Source organism: Anolis sagrei, chromosome 1, assembly GCF_037176765.1.
Source record: "Anolis sagrei isolate rAnoSag1 chromosome 1, rAnoSag1.mat, whole genome shotgun sequence".
Classification (NCBI taxonomy): Eukaryota; Metazoa; Chordata; class Lepidosauria; order Squamata; family Dactyloidae; genus Anolis; species Anolis sagrei.
Window position 1 is genome coordinate 20877604 of NC_090021.1, and position 21180 is coordinate 20898783.

General features: G+C 40.4%; 1 protein-coding gene across 2 annotated transcripts in view; it reads left to right on the top strand.

The window, feature by feature from the left end:
* Positions 1-1173: 1173 nt before the first annotated feature.
* The window catches only part of FBXO11 (F-box protein 11), a 76871-nt gene continuing 56864 nt past the window's right edge, over positions 1174-21180 (top strand). For both annotated transcript variants that reach the window (XM_060754544.2, XM_060754545.2), the window contains exon 1: positions 1174-1658. In XM_060754544.2, coding sequence (XP_060610527.2) covers positions 1415-1658 — 244 coding nt within the window. In that variant the 5' untranslated portion in view covers positions 1174-1414. The remainder of the gene's footprint in view (positions 1659-21180) is intronic.

Sequence of the window (21180 nt, forward strand, 5' to 3'; positions counted from 1 at the left end):
CCTTTCGTGACAGAAACCAGGATTGGACGAGCCGAGCACCCGTCTTGAGTGAAGGAGACACAGGGGAAAGGGAGTGTCCTGTAATGCAAGCCTCGACTTTATTGGTTGAGACGCTTCGCCCCTTCCGTGACGGAAACCAGGATTGGATGAGCCGAGCACCCATCTTGAGTGAAGGAGACACAGGGAAAGGGAGGGAGTGTGTGCCACAGCGCGGAGTATAATGCAAACCTCGACGCTATTGGTTGAGGCGCCTCTCCCCTTTCGTGACCGAAACCAGGATTGGACGAGTCTTGAGTGAAGGCGACACAGGGGAAAGGGGAGGGAGTGTCCTGTATTGCAAGCCGAGACCCTATTGGTGGAGGCGACTCTCCCTTTCCGTGACGGGAACCAAGATTGGACGAGCCGGGCGTTTCGTCGTGAGAGAGAGGGAGGGGGGAACGAGGGAGAGAGAAAGAGTGAAGGAGACACAGAGAAAGGGAGGGAGTGTGTGCCAGAGCGCGGAGTATAATGTAAGCTTTGACGTTATTGGTTGAGGCGCCTCTCCCCTTTCGTGACAGAAACCAGGATTGGACGAGCCGAGCACCCATCTTGAGTGAAGGAGACACAGGGGAAAGGGGAGGGAGTGTCCTGTAGTGCAAGCGGAGACCCTATTGGTTGAGGCGACTCTCCTTTTTCGTGACGGAAACCAAGATTGGACGAGCCGGGCGTTTCGTCGTGAGAGGGCAGGAGTGAGAGCGAGAGGAAGGGGGGGGGAGGGAGAAAGAGTGTGAGAGAGAGGGAGGGGGGAACGAGGGAGAGAAAGAGTGCGCGAGGAGAGTGCGCGAGCGCGGCCTCAAGAATGCAAGCCGCGCCGCGATTGGCGGAGTCGCCTCGCCCGTTTCCGTGACGGAGGCTGGGATTGGCTCACGTCGTGAGGGGACGAAAACGTACACTCAAATCTCCTTCTGTGTGTGTGTGTGTATGTGTGTATGAGGAGGGGCGCTTCTTTCCCTCCCTCCTTCCCTCCCTCCCTGGCAGCGTCAATGGCTCCTCCTGCCACAGAGCGGTGGTGGTGGCGGCGGCGACGGGTTTAAGCCGAGAGGAGGAGGAAGGAGAAAGAAGAAGAAGGGTTGACTCCCTCGAGCGAAGGAGAAGAGGCGGCAGCGGCAAGGCGGGGGGGCCGGGGAGGGGGGGAGGGGAGAGGAGCAGCGCGCGCCGCCGCGTGTGCGCGAGGCGACGGCGCGAGCGTCCCCTTCATCAACCGCCACTGAGGAGAAGGAGGAGGAGGGAGGAAAGAGGAGGAAGCTGAGGAGAAGGAGGAGGCCTTCCTTTCTTTCCTGGGGCCTTCTCTCTCCTTCCTTCCCTCTCTCCCTCCCCGAACAGTCCCGGTTTCCGGAGGAGCGGCCCCCTCTCCTCCCCCCGCCCAGGCCGGCAAATGAACTCGGTGCGGGCCGCCAACAGGAGACCCCGGCGAGTGTCCAGGCCGCGCCCGGTGCAGCAGCCTCCGCCGCCTCCCCCGCCGCCGCCTCCCCCACCGCCGCCGCCTCAGGCCCAGCAACAACCGCCTCCGCAGCAACAACAGCAGCAACCCCAGCCCTTGCAACTGCCGCCCCCTCCTCCTCCACCGCCGCCCCCGGAGAGGAACAACAACAACAACGCTGCCGCAGCAGGGGAACGGGGTAAGAAGGAGAAAATGGAGGATCGAAACAGAGAGAGAGGGGAGGGGGGAGGAAAGGACTGAAAAGGGAGGGAGGGGAGGAAGGAAAACGGGTGGGGTCCCCTCATCTCTCTCCTCCCCCCCCTCTCCATTAAATTGTGGGCTGTATTTCACCTCCGTCCGCAGGCCGCGCTTTGTTTGGTTTGCTGGGTAGCTATGGGGGGTTTTGATGGGCTGGTTGTGCGTCCCTCTCTGGAGAGGCTTCGGGGGTTTTGTGGAGGCCATAGCGCCCCCCCCCCCCCCTTGGTTCCCTGTGGAGAGAGGTACGAGGCCCAGGTTGATTATTACTATTTTTTAAAAAATATCATGCATTTATCTAATATTGAGGCCCCTTCCACACAGCCATATAATTCAGGGCCCTTCCACACAGCCCACACAGGACATGTTCTAGAGACTTGAGTATAAGCAGAGGATGGGGAATGCAGCATCTACTGGTAAATTTCAAAATAAAAATAGATACCAATAAAATTACATTAATTGAGGCATCAGTAGGTTAAATGTTTACATAAAACTGTAATTTAAGATAAGACTGCCCAACTCTGATTAAACCATTACTCTAACCTTCTTCAATGTAAATGTGCTTACGTAGCCTTCCAGTAATAATAGAGTAAAATAATAAATGTAATAATCATAATAATATAAATATAATAATGATGGAAATGTAAAAATACCAGTAATATGCTCAATGCCTCTAGAACATGGCCATATAGCCCGAAAAATCCTACAACAACCCAGCCCTATATCCTTCCACACAGCCTTATGTCCCAGAATATCAAGGCAGAAAATCCCATATTATCTGAGTGTGGACTGCTGAACAAAATCCCACATTTTCCCACACTGATGAATAAAATCCCACATTTTCTGCTTTCTGCTATTATTTTTCTTCATCCCACATTTATCTCTAACATTGAGGCCCCTTCCATAGAGCACATTAAAATCCCACATTTTTCTGCTTTCTGCTATTATTTTTCTTCATCCCACATCTATCTCTAACATTGAGGCCCCTTCCACACAGCCATATAATCCAGGGCCCTTCCACACAGCCCATCTTTCCACACAGCCCTATATTCCAGAATATCAAGACAGAAAATCCCATATTATCTGTGGATTGCTGAACAAAATCTCACATTTTCCCACACTGCTGAATAATATCCCACATTTTCTGTTTTGAACTGGGATATGTGCCAGTGTGGACTCTGTTATCCCAGTTCAAAGCAGATATTCTGAGATTTTCTGCCTTGATATTCTGGGATATAGGCCTGTGTGGAAGCCCCCCCCCCCCCCAATATCAAGGCAGAAAATCCTGCAACTTCTGCATCTAATTGGATTATCTGAGTTCACACAGCCCTATATCCCAGAATATCAAGGCAGAAAATCCCATATTATCTGAGTGGACTGCTGAACAAAATCCCACATTTTCCCACACTGCTGAATAAAACCCCACATTTTCTGATTTCTGCTATTATTTTTCTTCATCCCACATTTATCTCTAACATTGAGGCCCCTTACAGAGCAGAATAAAACCCCACATTTTCTGCTTTCTGCTATTATTTTTCATCATCCCACATTTATCTCTAACATTGAGGCCTCTTCCACACATACAACAAAAATACCACTTATATATAGAGTAAACAATAATCGAATTCAACAAGCAGTTATATAGACATGTTGTACTGTTCAATTTCACAGTGATGTCAAACAATATTGTGTAAATTTTGGTACAGTGTTTTTAGAAGAATATCAAAACAAAAATGGAATTCAACAAGCAGTTCTATAGACATATTGTACTGCTCAATTTCACAGAGATGTCAAACACTATCAACACAGCCATATAATCCAGGGCCCTTCCACATAGCCCACACAGGCCATGTTCTAGAGAATGACTCTAGAACATGGCTATATTGCCCGAAAAATCCTACAACAACCTAGCCCTATATCCTTCCACACAGCCTTATATCCCAGAATATCAAGGCAGAAAATCTCATATTATCTGAGTGTGGACTGCTGAACAAAATCCTACATTTCCTCACACTGCTGAATAAAATCCCACATTTTCTGCTTTCTGCTATTATTTTCCTTCATCCCACATTTATCTCTAACATTGAGGCCCCTTCCATAGAGCAGAATTAAATCCCACATTTTCTGCTTTCCGCTATTATTTTTCTTCATCCCACATTTATCTCTAACATTGAGGCCCCTTCCACAGAGCAGAGTAAAATCCCACATATTCTGCTTTCTGCTATTATTTTTCTTCATCCCACATTTATCTCTAACATTGAGGCCCCTTCCACAGAGCAGAATAAAATCCCACATTTTCTGCTTTCTGCTATTATTTTTCTTCATCCCACATTTATCTCTAACATTGAGGCCCCTTCCACAGAGCAGAATAAAATCCCACATTTTCTGCTTTGAACTGGGATATGTGGCAGTGTGGACTCCGATAACCCAGATTTTCTTCCTTGATATTCTGGGATATAGGGCTGTGTGGAAGCCTCCCCAATAATATCAAGGCAGAACTGGGTTATTTGAGTTCACACTGCCACATGTCCCAGTTCAGCTGTGTGGAAGGGGCCCTAGATTATCTGGCAGTGGATACTCATATAGCCCAGTTTAAAGCAGGTAATCTGGGATCAGATCCTGGGATATAGGGACTGTGTGGAAGGGCCCTGAGAGACAAACAACTCTCAAGATTTATTATTATTATTATTACTATTTTTTTTTATCCCACATTTATCTCTAACATTGAAGCCCCTTCCACACAGCCTTATAATCCAAGGCCCTTCCACACAGCCCTATATCCCAGAATATCAAGGCATATATTATGCGAGTGGACTGCTGAACAAAACCCCACATTTTCCCACACTGCTGAATAAAATCCCACATTTTCTGCTTTCTGCTATTATTTTTTCTTCATCCCGCATTTATCTCTAACATTGAGGCCCCTTCCACTCTGCTGAAAAAAATCCCACATTTTCTGTTTTGAACTGGGGTATGTGGCAGTGTGGACTCAGATAACCCAGTTCAAAGCAGATATTGTGAGATTTTCTGCCTTGATATTCTGGGATATAGGGCTGTGTGGAAGCCCCCTCCCCCAATAATATCAAGGCAGAAAATCCTGCAACATCTGCTTCTAACTGGGTTATCTGAATCCACACTGCCATATATCCCAGTTCAAAACCGAAAAGGTGGGATTTTATTCAGATGTGTGGAAGGGGCCCTATTTTATCTGGCAGTGGAGAATCACACAGTCCAGATCTGGGATCAGATCCTGGAATATAGGGACTGTGTGGAAGGGCCCTGAGAGACAACTCTCAAGATTTTTTATTATTATTACTATGGTTTCTTCATCCCACATTTATCTTTAACATTGAGGCCCCTTCCACACAGCAGAATAAAATCCCACATTTTCTGCTTTGAACTGGGATATATGGCAGTGGGGACTCAGATAACCCTGTTCAATGCAGATATTGTGGTATTTTCTGCCTTGGATGTTCTGGGTTACATCCTGGGACCGGATCCTAGATTATCTGATAGTGGAAACTCATATAGCCCAGTTTAAAGCAGATAATCTGGGATCAGATCCTGGAATATAGGGAGCATGTGGAAGGTCCTGAGAGACAATAAGCTCTCAATGTTTTTTATCACTATATTTTTTATATCTTGCATTTATCTCTAACATTGAGAGACAAACAGCTCTCAGGATTATTACTTTTATGTTTTTAATATATCCCACATTTATCTCAAACATTGAGGGCCCTTCAACACAGCTGAATAAAAACCCAATTTTTCTGCTTTGAATAGGAGTATATGTCAGTGTGGACTCTGTTATCCCAGTTCAAAGCAGATATTGTGGGATTTTCTGCCTTAATATTCTGGGTTATATGGCTCTTTGGAAGGGCCCTGAGAGACAAACAGCTCACAAGATGTATTATTATCATCATTACAATTTTTATATCCCACATTTATCTCTAATATTGAGAGACAAACAACTCTTAAGATTTTTTCATTATTATTATTATTATTATTACACACACACACACACACACACACACATTTATTTCTAACATTCAGGGCACTTCCACACAGCCATATAACCCAGAATATCAAAGCAGAAAATCCCACAATATCTGCATATCTGCTTCTGACTGGGGGCCCTTCCACACAGCCGTATATCGCAGAATATCAAGACAGAATGTCCCACATTATCTGCTTTGAATATATGGCAGTGTGGACTCAGGGGCCTTCCACACAGCCTTGTATCCCAGAATATCAAGGCAGAAAATCCCACAATAATCTGTTTTGAACTGGGTTATCTTAGTCCACACTCAGATATTGCGGGATTTTCTGCCTTGATATTCTGGGATATAGGGCAGTGTGAAAGGGCCCTGAGAGACAAACAGCTCAAGATTTATTATTATTACAATGTTTTTTATGTCCCACATTTTTCTCTAACATTATTATTATTTATTTATTTCTATCCCACTTTTATCTTGGATTGGGACTCATAGCATTGAACAACATGTAAAAAGCAAAGACATAACGTATAATACAAATAAAAGCACCATCATAAGTATAATCATATCTAATAAAAATAATAAAAACCCCACGACCCACATTGAGTGACAAACAACTCAAGATTTGTCATTATTATTATTATTATTATTATTATTATTATTATGTTTTATATCCTGCCTTTACCTCTTAACATAGAGATGCAAACAGCTCACAAGATTTGTTTTTTAAAAAACTGCAGTTTAAAATTTACCACATACACTTTTGAAATACAAGGTTTCCTAAAAAGTCGCCATACATGGGGAAGGTGGGAAATGGTAGCTTAAATGTACCTTTATTTACTCTGTTTTTATAAAATGTTCTCTATCTCTGTTCACACACACAAAGTCTTCTCCCCCACTCATGGCGCACACGTTCCAAGATCTCTGTTATGCAAGTCTAATTGCGTTAATTTTTATTTTACTCCCATGTATGGAGACTTGGGATACCCTGTAGAATTGAAGCTGCCCCTTGTGCCCGGGACACGCTGGGTCTCACAGTAACTTGTGTTGACACCTCTCTCTTCCTCCCCCTCCTGCTGCTCTTTCTTCTTCGTTTCCCCCTCCTCTTCCACCCGCTTTTTCCTACTACCCCCCTTTCTTTCTCTTTTTTGTAATGGTGTCTCATGGAGACAAGAAGAACTCTCCCCCTCCCCTTCCTCTTCCTCCCTGGCCCTGCCCCAGTGTTTTTGCTGCGCAGTTTGCATTCAGGGTGGCTGTGGTTACCCGAAGGGAGGGGGGGAAAGATCGGGAGGGGTCCTGTTGGATTAGTATGGAAGAGGCGAATTCCATCCCCACATACATAGTGGTGGCGTTTCTGTCGAGGTAGTAGATCATCGGCCATTTATGTGTCTGCTTCCTCCTCTCCCCTTTTCTTTCTCCTCCCCCTTGCAAGTCTGTCGCTCACCACCCTCACCCACCGACCTCAAGAAAACCCCCCCGCAGATTATTATTTTTTGGGTTTTGTTCCTGGTGTCAGAGGTTGCCAGGGCTGTGGGAAACTGAGCAGCCCTTGCCCTTTTTTCCTTCACTCGTGTGAACGTTTGGGTTCTTGGGCAACGCGTGTCGGGCCAGGGCCTAATGCAAAAATGTGGAGCTGAGCAGGGAAGCACCATTGTCTGGGGGGGGGGGGGGAGCTGGGAATGTAATCTTAGTAGGAGGGATTCCTCTGCTTTTGTTAATGATTTGACTCTGAAGCAGAGCCTTTAAAACGATCGTTTATGAAATGAAATAAAAGCAAGGTTTTTTTGTTTGAACGGCCTGGAAGGGTGCGGGGGAGAGGAGTGGGAGAAGGAGAAAAAGGGTGCTCCGTGGCTGCATAACTGTTGCCATATTAATTGGTTGGGCTTCTCTCCCTGTGCTGTCGTTGCAGGGCTATTTTCTAAAGGCGAAGAACAGGGGTGGGATCGAAGGAGACATTTTGCATGTATTATCTGGTGGGCTGGATTTTAATTTTTTATGTGCCGGGTGTCGCACCTATCACATGATAAAAGGCGAATGACCTGTGGGTGCTGTGGTTTGAGACGTTTTAAGAAAAACACCCCTAGCCGTTGTCAGAGGAATGTCTTTTGTTTGAGAGAGTGGGGAGAATACATTGGAGACACCGTGTTGATTGCTGTGATTTACTGGAGGGTTTTTTTTTCCAAAGGGAACTAAATGCTCGCTCATTAGACAAAGAAAATGTAACATGTTGAAATACTTTTAATTCTTCTTTTACCTGGTGTCTGTTTCTCCCACCCATTTGTTTAGAGAATGTTGCCCATACCAGTGATTTCCAGAGGAGGTGATTCCTTATGTCCAATTATGCCTTTTGTGTAAAACCATTTTTTAAAAGATTATCACATTGGTTACATAATTACTGACCTTGTAATATGTTGTTTAAAATATGGGGAATCATTTCCTCCTTTTGTATGTCATGCAAGTGTTTGCCATCATGTATTCAATTAGCACAGAGTAGATTTTAATATATGAGTTTATATCACTGACAGCTTCTGATACTTGTTCAGCTTTTGTGAAAAATGGAGAAAATGAAATAAGAGGCAATAAGCAAATTACACTTGCTTCTTACTGAGCTCACATTTACAACATAAAAAGTCTGAATGTTCAACTCCAAAGACTATAATACATTACTCAAATATGATTGGAAATGTTTTCCCTTTTATACAACACTTAAAGTTTGGTAACATTCAGCCATATGTGAATGAGTATCATTAAGGCACAGTATACAGTTAATATGAGCAACTCCAGGGGATATTCTGCAGGTAAATCAATGAGCACACCTGTGTTGCTTATATATAAAACAAGTCTCATTATGACTGCTAATAGATTTTGGATCACAAGAAATTCTACTCTTCATTCATGCAAACAAAAACCTTTAAGAACATTTCTGAAGATTTTCTTTTTTTTTTAAAAAAAAAACTCGACTGAACATCAGTAGTAATATAACTTTCATCAATCTGACGTCGGTAATCAATTAAATATACTAACAGATCCCTTCCACACAGCTGAATAAAATCCCACATTATCTGCTTTGAACTGGAATATATGACAGCGTAGACTCAAATCAGCAGATATTGTGGGGTTTTCTACCTTGATATTCTGGGATATAGGGCTGTGTAGAAGGGCCCATAACCTAAATCCAGCTGGTATTCCTAATCACAGTAGATCAATTAAATCAATTCGTATTTGATAAAACAACACTTTCATAAATTCCATTGATTTGGTGAGCCTACTCTTGGGGTGTGTGTGTGTGTGTGCTAACGATTGGTTTTAGGTTATATTCACATCCTGCTTCCTAATTTCTCATAATTTTGGACCTAAAATCCCAGAAGCCCCAGCTGTCAGAACCAGTGGTGAGGGATTTGGGGAGTTGGAAGTCCAAGACATCTGAATGGCTGAAGGTTGAAAACCACTGTTCTAAATTGTTGAGGTATAGCTGAAATTTTAATCATAGGCACAATTATTCAAAAATCAATTGAGATCAGAGAATTAATTGGAAGAGTTTAGATAGCCCAATTTTGTCAGGCCCTTTCCACACAGCTGAATAAAATCCCACATTATCTACTTTGAACTGGAATAGTTGGTAGTGTGGACTCAGATAACCCAATTCAAAGCAGATATTGTGGGATTTTCTGCCTTGATATTCTGGGATATATGGCTGTGTGGAAGGGCTCATAGTCTGTAGAGGTAAGTCCATAGGAACAAGCCAGGGAAATTATGTGAATAAGAAATTTGATACTAGATATAACTAATGCAATCTTTTTCTCCATTGCTTTTAAAACTAGTGAAATGAATGGCAAAATTTGTTACCTCGTTGGAATTTCTTTAGGAAGTTCAACCAAAGTAAAAGCCACATGATAGATTAAAATGCTGATTCTACACTCAGTCACATGGCTGCAGATTTTGACTTGTTTTACATATTTTTGGACTTTTTGCCAGTTTTGTTTGAATGTCCAAATAGTAATGCGGATTTATTAACAAAATGGTTACTGGCCTCATTATCATGAATTGTTTGTATATAAACATGTTCTTGTAGAAATGCTGGTGTTAAAGGTTAATGGTTTCATGTTACTGTTCAATCTGGGAAAATGAAAACATACGAGGGTTGGAACTTTAATAGTGGCAACACTGCTGTAAAGACGCTACGCAACAAAACCAAAGAATGTTGCATATATTACACGTTAGTTACATACCAACCTTAACTCTGAGCAAAAAGACTCGCCCTTCCTACATCACGCGCATGCGGAGTGACGCGAAGAACTGAGCCTCGTATTAGCTTGCGGTCTAAAGTAAGTGTTGATGCTATGATTTCAAAACAAGAACAATGGAGTTGGATAAAGATTGAATGAGCCGGAGGTCATACAGCACGACAGTGTCATCAGGGTCTTCAAGAGGCTTGCGGGGAATCTCAATTGCTTTACAGAACAGTGGCAAGGTGGGTAAAAGCCTTTAACGAAGGACGCCAAAATGTGGCAGACATGCATTGGCCAGGTCGTTCTAGTGTCAGCGAAGCAGAAGTGAATGCTGTTGCCGCACTTGTAGACAGTGATCGACGCCATACGATTTGTGAGCTGACCCGAAACATAGGATTTGTGCATATGACTGTACTCCACATTCTGAAAGAATGCTGGGGTATGAGAAAAATAGTTTCATAATGGGTTCCGCATTATCTGATGGAAATGCAGAAATGGCTATGATATGATGCTGCTCGTACCCATTTGGAGTGCTGTGAGCGCAAAGGAGAGGCTTTCTTATGCCGTATCATTACACTGGATGAGACTTGGGCCAGATCATGTCAGCCAGAACTGAAACGGCAATTGAATGAATGGCGTCATTGCGGGTCACCATGAAGTTTGAAATTTTGTCAGAACCCCAGCAATGTGAAAGTTATGGTGATTCTCGTGTACAACTGTGATGGTGTCGTCCTAACGCATACCGTTCCCCCACATCAGACCATCAGTGCTCAGTATTACTGCTCATTTTTTTTTTGTTTTTTATTTTTTTAGGTTTTTTTCCTTTATTTTTTATTAATTATTTGACACAGTATTACTGCTCATTTTTGGAACACCATCTCAGACTAGCTTTAAGAAAAAAATGGCGACACTTTCTGCAGAATGCCCCTATCATTTTGCATGGCAATGCTCGGCCACATGCAGCGCAAGCTGTGGCTGATTTGCTCGATCGATGGGGCTGGGAAGTGCTGTACCATCCACCATACTCCCCAGACTTAAGCCCTTGTGACTATGACTTAATTCCTAAGATGAAGGAATACTTCGTGGCATTCGCTTCAGAACTGTTCCAGAGATTTTTGTGGCAGTAGACCGCTTCATTTGAACTATCAACAGAACAGGCGATGCAACAGGTGTCCTACGACTTCCATATAGTTGGAAATGGGTTGTACACAATGCTGGCGACTATGTTGAAGGACTGTAAAACTTGGTGGCATGTATCACTTTTGTATTATATGTAAATAAATAGTTGCCACTATTAAAGTTCCAACTGCAAGTATTGAGAATTGCAGTTTTGTGAAGCAGTTGTCTGTATTGTACAAAGCAGGAAATCATCTGTATAGTACTGAAGTCTTTATCTGAGGTCCTCAAATACAATTAATTCTGAAATTAATTTAACAATATTGCTAAAAAGGGTCAAGCTCTTGCTGGGTATTTTAAATGTATTGGTTGATAGTAAGTCTTCAGTGTTATGGTACCTCAGATGTGAAATATTCTCTTCATTAAGATGTGTCTGGCACCAATGTTGCTATCTCTTTATAGCATCAGCAATAAAGTTTTTTCTGCCTTCACATTCTAATTTGTTGATATGATCAATACATTTTATTATTATTTTATGCTAACCTCCTTGAGTCTCTATATTGAGAGAAAGGTGGGATAAAAATAAGTACAATAAAATATTATTTGATTATGATCAAGTCGTATGATTATAATTTTGTTCATACTCTTATATGGCAGGTTCTGGTGGTTTAATGTATACAAATTTCATTTCATGCACAAAATAATTTAAAATATTGGGTGTATAAGGTATATATGGAACATAAATGAGTGTCATATTTAAATTTGTGTTCCCTCCCTGAGATACCTTATTGGACACAAATAGGCAAATGTAGGCATTCCAAAATCTGAAATCTAAAAATCTTATAGTCCCAGGCATTTTGGATAGGTGATTCCCAACCTTGGCGAGGGGGTATATGAATATTTTTTATACATATTCTGTCTAATCCTGATCTTGCTGTCCGTTAAACAAGGCCATGGGTTTGAAAGTGGCCTTTCCAGGGTTACTGTATGATCACCTGGGTTTCCACAGATGTCCAGAATCTATGACATTATCTTTTAGTGGCGTCATAGCTTTTGTATGAGTTTTTTCCTATTCCAGAAGGTTGATATGTCTCAGTTAGAATTTAGTTATGGATTGTCAAGTTTTAAAGCTAAAATGGCATTTTTGTTCTCACCCTTTTCCCTTTGACCCACCTATCATTCAGTAAGCCCCCGAGAACATCTTTATAATTAAATCTAGTCATTACTGTAAAAGATGATCATAATCCTGGCTTAAACCTGAGGGGTCGCCGCATGTGTGTTAAGTAGGCAGGGCATTTTTGTCTTCTATGGCCTGTTTTGGCACATCATTTTTATTATTATTTTCAGTTGAAAGCGGGCATTTGTGATGGAAAGAAAGCTATCCTGTGGCGTTTGTGGACAGTTTTTAGGTATTTGTGTCCATTTGGGGGTTAAAAAAAAACCTGTCCCTTTAATTTTTTTGGAGGAAGTTCAAAAGTATCAGAGACTTTCGGGGACTGCAAAAGTGAGCTTTGCACTTCCCTCACATCCGCTTTAAATTGTATTTGCACGTTGACAATTGTGATCACACCATAATGTTAATTGTGCACAACTCATTGAAAGCAATGGTAGTATGTGGATATATGAGTGCATATTCCAGAGCACATTCAGGAATATTTAATGCATTAATTAGTAACCTGATCCAATAGGTACTATATTTTCCACATATATTTCTGTATATGAAGTCATATCAACTAGGGTGTTAGTAGTAATAAAGTCTAGATCAATTTTTAAATTCTACATTTTACAATTGTATAATCTGTCTTTTTTCATTAATTTTAAAAAAACGATTCTTGTGTAAATATGTTATTATGCAAGGTATTTATAATGAGTGAGATTTTAATAATTTTCTTCAGCTGAATAATCAAATTGCCTAATAATATACAAATGCCATTATAAGAATTGCAGATCTCAACATAAGTATGTAGTTTCCCCTTTTGCTTTTTGTAATGGATAGCCATCTGTCAGGGGTGGTTTGTGCTTTTCCTGCATGGCAGGAGGTTGTACTAGACAGCCCATTCAATCTCTTCCACCTCTGTGAGTCTATGATTCTGTTAGAATAGTCTGATGAACCACCAAATTTACTCAAATCTAGTGCTTACCTTTTTTTGGCTAAATTACCTCTCCAAAATTATGGTGCACATCAGATTCGCATAATTTGGTAATCTTAGTGCTAAGCCAAAGCAAAAAGGGAAGATGATTCAAAATTGGTAGGAGCTCCTATTTGAGGTATGTCACTTCAAATTTAATTGCCATGGCCCAATGCTATGCAGTCCTAAGATTTGTAGTTTGGTGAGCTACCAGCATTCCTTGGCACAGAAAAGATCAAGACCTTGTAAAACGCATGATTTCATAACATTAAGCCAGGACAGTTAAAGTAGATTCATTCTACAGCATAGATACACCCCAAAGTTTTCTTTTCAGTTGCTGGTAGTTTTGGTATTCTAAAACTTTAGTTTTTTAAGAAGGAATTCTAAGCATATAGCAACTGTAATGCACACCTCTTTGGGCCAAATTACAAAGAGTGTGCTTTTTGCCGCTGCACATTACATTCATCAGCAAATACTTTTTTTTGGTTTCAGAAAATTAAGGTGCACATTAGATTTGATGGCGCATTAGACTTGAGTAAATATGGGTACTTATTTATTCTACATAGCTTATTTTAGCCAGGGATGGTAATCGAGTCATTCCACATGTAGTTGAGATGCAAGCCCTTAGGCAGCATAAGCAGTAGTGAGGAATGCCGGAAATTGTAGTTCAAAATATATGATTTTCATTCCAGCTATAGACTAATATGTGGGGAGTTAGTGGAGAACCATGACAAGAGCTTAGTGCAGGTGAGAAATGTTCGTTCTTCCATTCTTTACATGGTAGGCGTGTCATAGATCATACACAAATCTAGATTTAATTTACAGATAAGCATTTAAAACTTTACACAAGTAAAGCATGGTTTTAGTTTTGACCTCATAGTAGGTTTTCTACTCTCACTAGGTCTAGGAACACAGGGCTCCCACAAAATGAAAGATCTATAGGCTCTCACTGCAGGATCTAGAGATTCTTGGATAGAACAAATTATTCAAACCCACAAATAATCATATCCAGAAAAATCAAGCCCCCATATGTGGAGGGCTGACTGTATATACAGGTGGAATTTCTTTAAGAATATATAACATACTAGCCGTCCCTTGCCACGCGTTGCTGTGGCCCAGTCTGGTGATCTGGAACAGAAAGTAATGAGAAAGTGCTGGTTTCTAATATATGTAATTTCTTTATGCTTGTGGGTAAACAGTACTTCTTGTTTCTTTGTCAGTGTTGATGTAGAGATTTGTCTGGTTTGCCTACTCCGGAACAGGGAACATATTATTGTTCTTTAAGGCTACCTTTCAAATCTATGATATTATATCTGTCGTATATATATATATATATGTGTGTGTGTGTGTGTGTGTGTGTGTGAATATTATCTATCTATATATATAGCTGGATGGCTCTTTGTCAGGAGGGCTTTGATTATGTTTTCTTGCCCTAGTGAAGGGAGTTGGACTGGATGGCCTTAAGGCAGCATTTCTTAACCTGGGGGTTGGAACCCTTGGGAGAGGGTTGTGAGGGGGTGTCAGAAGGGTCGCCAAAGACCACCAGAAAACACAGTACTTTCTGTTGGTCATGGGGGTTCTGTGTGGGAAATTTGGCCCAATTCTGTCATTGGTGGGGTTCAGAATGCTCTTTGATTGTAGGTGAACTATAAATCCCAGTAACTACAACTCCCAAATGTGAAGGTCTATTTTCCCCAAACTCCATCTGTGTTTACACTTGGGCATATGGAATATTTGTGCCAAATTTGGTCCAGATCCATCATTGTTTGAGTCCACTGTGCTCTCTGGATGTAGGTGAACTACAACTCCCAAACTTAAGATCAATGCCCATCAAACCCTTCCAGAATTTTCTGTCGGTTGTGGGAATCCTGTGTGCCAGGTTTGGTTCAATTCCATTGTTGGTGGGGTTCAGAATGCTCTTTGATTGTAGGTGAACTGTAAATCCCAGCAACTACAACTCCCAAATGACAAAATTGATTTTTTTTAGTGATGGTCACTCCTTGGGGTAGTAAGTGTAGTGTCCAAATTTGGTAGCAATTAGTCCAGTGGTTTTTGAATTATGTTAATCCCACAAACGAACATTACATTTTTATTTATATAGATTTATTGGGGGAAAGTTTTTTTTTTGATGGTAGCAATTTCTAGTCCTACAAATACTAGCAAATGTTGTTTTTGGATTTGATTTGGGATTCTACTTTGCACTTGTCTGCATAAATGATATATAGGCCCATTCCATTACAAGGAACCAGACATGAAATGCATTCATGGATTTTCTGAATTGTCAGTATATCAGAGGACAAGATAATGTTGACACAATAAGTTAAGTTTATTCAGATTGAAGAAGCTAGTTTTTAATAAAGCAATTAATTTATAATCCTTTTAGAAATCAGGAGTTAAACTTGTGTATTTGATCCAGTAATAGGAACCAAACTTTTGTAGGCAAGGATACACGAACAACATTTGTTTATTAATGGGTGTTCAAGAATGCAGGTGACCAGTAGCTCATGGCATGTAGCTACTGGGTCTTATGAATATCACCAATATTTCACAGGGAGCAGTTTTAATTCCCCATCAAAAAACCATTTGCTGATACACATTTTCTGTGACATGTGCATAGAAATCTGCTTCTATATATCTATTGCTCATATCTGATTGGGTAATATATTTTCATCCTATCATGCACAACAGAATTACTGAATACATATTTCATATAAAATTAAGGGAAGTTGTAGCTAAACTGCTACTTTTCAGCAGTGTTTATTGTTGCAGACGGCATGAAAGACTGTAACATATGATTGGTTACTAAAAAGCAATAAAAGATGTGACTTAAAACTCCAGGTGTTCATCTGAAATATTGAATTTGAATGATGCAAAATTGGTTCATTTGAGTAGCTCACACATGAGTTTGTGCTATATGCTTTGGGAAACTGGTTTGTAATGCACGCCATGTTTTCTGCTGCTTTTGTATATGATATATTTTTATGACAATTCTTAGGATGTGGTGTCGTTGAGTTAACTGCTGTGATTCTAGGGAGGCAATATTCAATTCCTGTTTCATACTTCTGGCTCCAGGGGCCACTTTAATAGTGTGTCTGAAACCCCCTTTTCTTGTAGAAAATAGTGAGTGCAAATATAAGCAAGCAAAAGTGTAGTGAAAAATGATACATGGTTCTTTTTAATGAAAATGACCTGTGATAATAAGATGTAAGGCGTTTTCTTCAGCTATTCCTAGATCAATGCCGGGTTCTGTTATTTTTTTAAGTTGAAGTTAACTTTATTTATGTAAGTGTGGATACAAAGACCTGTAAATTGAGTTACATTATGGCAGTGAATCCTGCCATACCTTTCAATTTGTATCTCCTTAAGCCTGCCCAAAGCGAAATTTCAAGAGGGTCACTCTAAAATGATGAATTATAAGCTTGGCCTGTTTTTTGGGGTCTGCTTGATGGATTTGATAGTTCTCTATCTTGTTCTAGTAGGTATGTCTTTTATTGACTAGATACCTTTTTGAACCTCTCTTCGTTTAAAGTATTGAATGGTTCTAGATTCCAAGAGTGTCTTCATAATTATATTTGCTAGATCTGGTCACTATGAGGACACTTTACTGTCTTTATACTTATAATTAATGTGTTATGTCCTATGTTGCAGTCTTTTGGCTCCTATCCCTGCTAGTTTTGTATGCTAGATTAATAGTGATGGATGACATCATGTCATCCCATCAAGTAAGATGACTCGTCATCTGTCATAGACAGATCTACATAGCTTCAGCTAGAGAGGAGAAGCTGGGAATTTGTGGCTGCTGATATGTGTAACTGATGGTGGGAAATTTCTTGTTAATATAATGACATTTTCTGTTAATGGGAAATAACTTTCAAATACCCTATTATTGCTTGTATATTAATTTATAAATATATAAATGTTAGTTAAATAATCAACCCAAAACACCTGGGTCATATCTAGGGGTCAGTGTGAGTACTGTACCTTAAGTCTCTGGTGGAAGGCAAAAGCTTAGTCCATCCCAAGACAACCTGAAAGAAGCATTGACTACTGTACTCTCTCTGCCATGGCAGCGCCACTTTTGGCTTTTTTGAATGCCTGAGTGAGGAAATGTTGGCAGCAGCCAAAGCAGGTTGGCCTCATGATTTTGGCCTCCAAATTTGCCTCCAACTTAGATATAAGGCCGACTTATACATTAATATATATGGTGCATTCTTTGTGTTCACAGTTTTTAGCACTTTATGAACCACGTGTGTATAAGCTGCTTCAATGTATTAAAAGAGAGAGATTCACTATGCTCAAACTTAATTTCAAAAGTCATTATGGATGTCTTAAATATGTATTCCTATATCACTGGTTAAAGAATAAAGGTAAAGCTAGAAACCAGTATGTGGGCAGATAGAAAAATGTAACAGGAAAGTTACAGTGCAATAATGAATTCTTCTTGCTGGTGAAATGTTACTATTATCTTTAGCAGAATCTTTATTTACTTCTTTCAAAATAAGTTTGCTAGATGCCATTGCATAAGTATGTGTAATATAATGTATCAAATTTCTAGTGAGATCTCAATATTTGCTGAATCAGAAAATATGTGTTGAGTATGCTGGTTGCCATCTGTATTGTTACTATACGATATTATAATATATTTATTTATACAAGTTGAGAATCCCTTATTCAAAAGGCTTTGAACCAGAAGTAGTATGCATGGGTCAGTGTAAGTATCATACCTTAACTCTTATCACAAAAAGGAATTAGCCCCTTGTCTGAGTAGAATAGCAAAAACAACAAAGGCTTAGTCCATCCTGGAAGAATCTAAAACAGTGGTTCCCACTCTTTTTTTTTTAGCATGGCCCATTTTGACTAGGAACCACTTGACCAGGGGCCATTTTGACCAGGGATCACTCTCCAACATTAGTAGCAAAAGGGTTACGAATCAGTTTTTGGTCAACTTTAGATTTGGGTTAGGTGCTTATTCAGGAAATTGCATTGGATAGACCACATCAGCTCTAGTTTCCGATACAGAATATATGACATGAAAGGTGTGGCAGGCAGCATAAAAGGAGCGGAAATAAAATACATTAAATAAATAAAGAGGAAGTAGGATTGCAGACCAGTGGGCCCTCACGGCCCACTGATGGTCCACAGCCCACAGATTAAGAACCACTAATCTAAAGGAAGCACCAATCTTTTCCACTGTCTCTGTTGTAGTGTCATTGCTGTAGTCATTTTGATTGAGTGGGTGGGAAAATGGTAGGAGCAGCCTAAAGTTTTATTATTATTTTATTATTGTGTGGCTGGCCTTCTATGGTGGGACAGGTGCTTTCTTCTCTTGGCTGAATGACCCTCAACTTGTCCACTGGTTATATCAAAATATGGCTTTAATTTATATGTGAGATTGAATTACACATGAGTATATGTGATGTGCTTCCAAAACTTTAAAACCAATAAAAACCTCAATCATTAGAAAAAACTATTTCGAAATCCAGTATGATATACAAAGGAAGGAAGGAAATCATAGGGAGGAGGGAGCAAGCTTGTCTTCTGTTGCCTTGGAGACTAGGACGGGGAACAGTGGCTTCAAACTATAAGAAAGGAGATTCCATCTAAACATTAGGAAGAACTTCCTGACTGTGAGAGCTGTTCAGCAGTGGGACTCTGTGCCCTAGATTGTGGTAGAGGCTCCTTCTTTTGAGGCTTTTAAACAGAGGCTGGATGGCTATCTATTGGGGGTGCTTTGAATGCAATTTTCTTGTCCATGAGGTCTCTTCTAATTTTGTGATTCTATGAAAGCCTGTTTCCCCCCTAAAAGCTTAATTCTCAAACGCCTGCTGTATCCAAGAAGGTCTTCACATGCCCATGGAAAGGTAATAATGAGAATGCCAATCTAACCTCTCTGGGAAGGTGTTCCCAAAACCTGGGAACAGCCACAGAGAAGACCATTTCCTATGTTCCCAACAAATGTACCTGTGAAAGTAGTGGGACAGAGAGACATACCTTCCCAGTTTTACAATTTCTTAAAACTATGTTTATATGTAGGAACACGGTGCTTTAAATAACTTGGTTCTCATCTGTAGACCATGAGCTGTTTTTAAAAAATTGTGCTTGAAAACATAATGGAAGCCAGTAAAACTGTTTTAACGATTTATTTAAGTAATTATTTAAGATATTTCATTATTTCCTACCAGCCCACAAGAGCTTCTGAAATGACGAAGCTCTGTTATGTATTCATAACAACTTGACTGCTCTGAGGACTTCAACTGGGTTGGCTTCTGTGGGAGGAAGTAGTCAGACAAGGGAGTTGCATACTCACTGTAGCTTGCTCCAGTTGACAATCTTTCTGCAGCTGTTTGGACCAGCTGAAGTTTCTGAACACTCTTCAAAGGCAGATCAACAGAGAGCACATTGTATTAATCCAAGCAGGATATAACTAAGGCACATGGTACTATGGCCAAGTCTTGACATCTCAAGGAATATAGGGTGCAACTGAGGCACAAGCCTTAACTGTGCAGATGTACTTCTGGCCACCTCTGAAAGCTGAACTTCCAAAAGTAGGTGGAATCCAGACATATCTCCATTTTCAGGGTGAGTGTCATCCCATCCAGCATAGGGTGAATCCCTAATAAAATCATTTACTGTAATTGCCAGGCAATACTATGATGTTTCTTGTTAGGATTTATTGATGTAATTTCTTGGAATGTGATATAATTCACTTAGATGCTATGATTCTGAGGATACATTCTCCAATTCCTATTACAGACTTGATGGTCTCAGTGAATCATCTTAATATTCCTCTATTTCAGTGGGTTGTAGTACCTTTAAACTCTAGGAATCTATAATTCTCTAATTTTATACTCCATTCACGAGTGTTTTCAGATCATTTCTGACTTGCAAACCTATAATGAGTTTTTTCTTGGCAAGATTTGTTCATAGTAGGTTTGCCTTTGCTTCTCGGTAGAACTGAGAGAATGTGACCTATTCAAGGTCAACCAGTAGGTTTCAGTGGCCAAACATATTTGAATCTTGGTCTCCCATGGTCCTAGTTCTCAATGCTCAATCCACTTCACTGGTACACCTGTTGTTAAAAAAAAAGACCAGTAAAGGAATTATTATAATTTGTTTTGGTTTTAGTTTTCTTTGAAGTAACTTTGATCATTTTTTAAAGAAATCACTGGAATATAGAAAAATGGCATGGACAGTTCTGACTTAGTATTTTGCCCCTAAAATGATAATAGAAATTAATATGAAACAAAATTAAAGTGGTCATGAGATTATATATTCTTACAACTATCAAAACATTGACAAGAAAATATTATTTGAGTCAAGAATACACATTTCCCCCATATAACAAATTTGGTAAGAGCAAGTGCCATTTTTACCAATTTCCAAACCACCTCAGACCATGCCCCCTATTTTAAAACCCAGTGCATCCTCTTTGAAAAAAATCTGCCTAAAATGAGCAGTTGTGCCACAGTTTCTTCTAATTTTTTTTATAAAAGTGATAAAACCTTTTTTGCTCCAAAGTCTCTTTAACCTTCTTTTGAAGCTATTTTCTCAATGGAGGGATTAACATTGTGACTCGGTTCCACAGGGCTTTGTTTTGGTCATCCTCAGGTCTCAGGTTCGCATGACGCATGTCTTCATCGATGATGTCCATCCATCTTTTCTTTGGCCATCCTGCAATGTCCAAATATAGTGCTATTTGTGCTACTGATGTTGGTTCTCTTCTCATGACATTGCCATACCACCTTAGTCTTGCTTCCTGCATTATTTTGCTGACTGCTTTAATTCCTAGTCTTTGACAGGTGTCATCATTTGGTACATGGTCAAGAAGTGTCAAGCCAAGTGTCCATCTCAGCATTTTCATTTCCATTGTGCTAAGGGCTTGTTCATGTTTCTTTGTTGTTGGCAAGCACTCCGTCCCATAGAGGGCTACTTAGCGGATAACTTTAGTGTAAATCTTAGCATTGAGTTGTTCAGGCATTTTTGAGTCACACAGAATG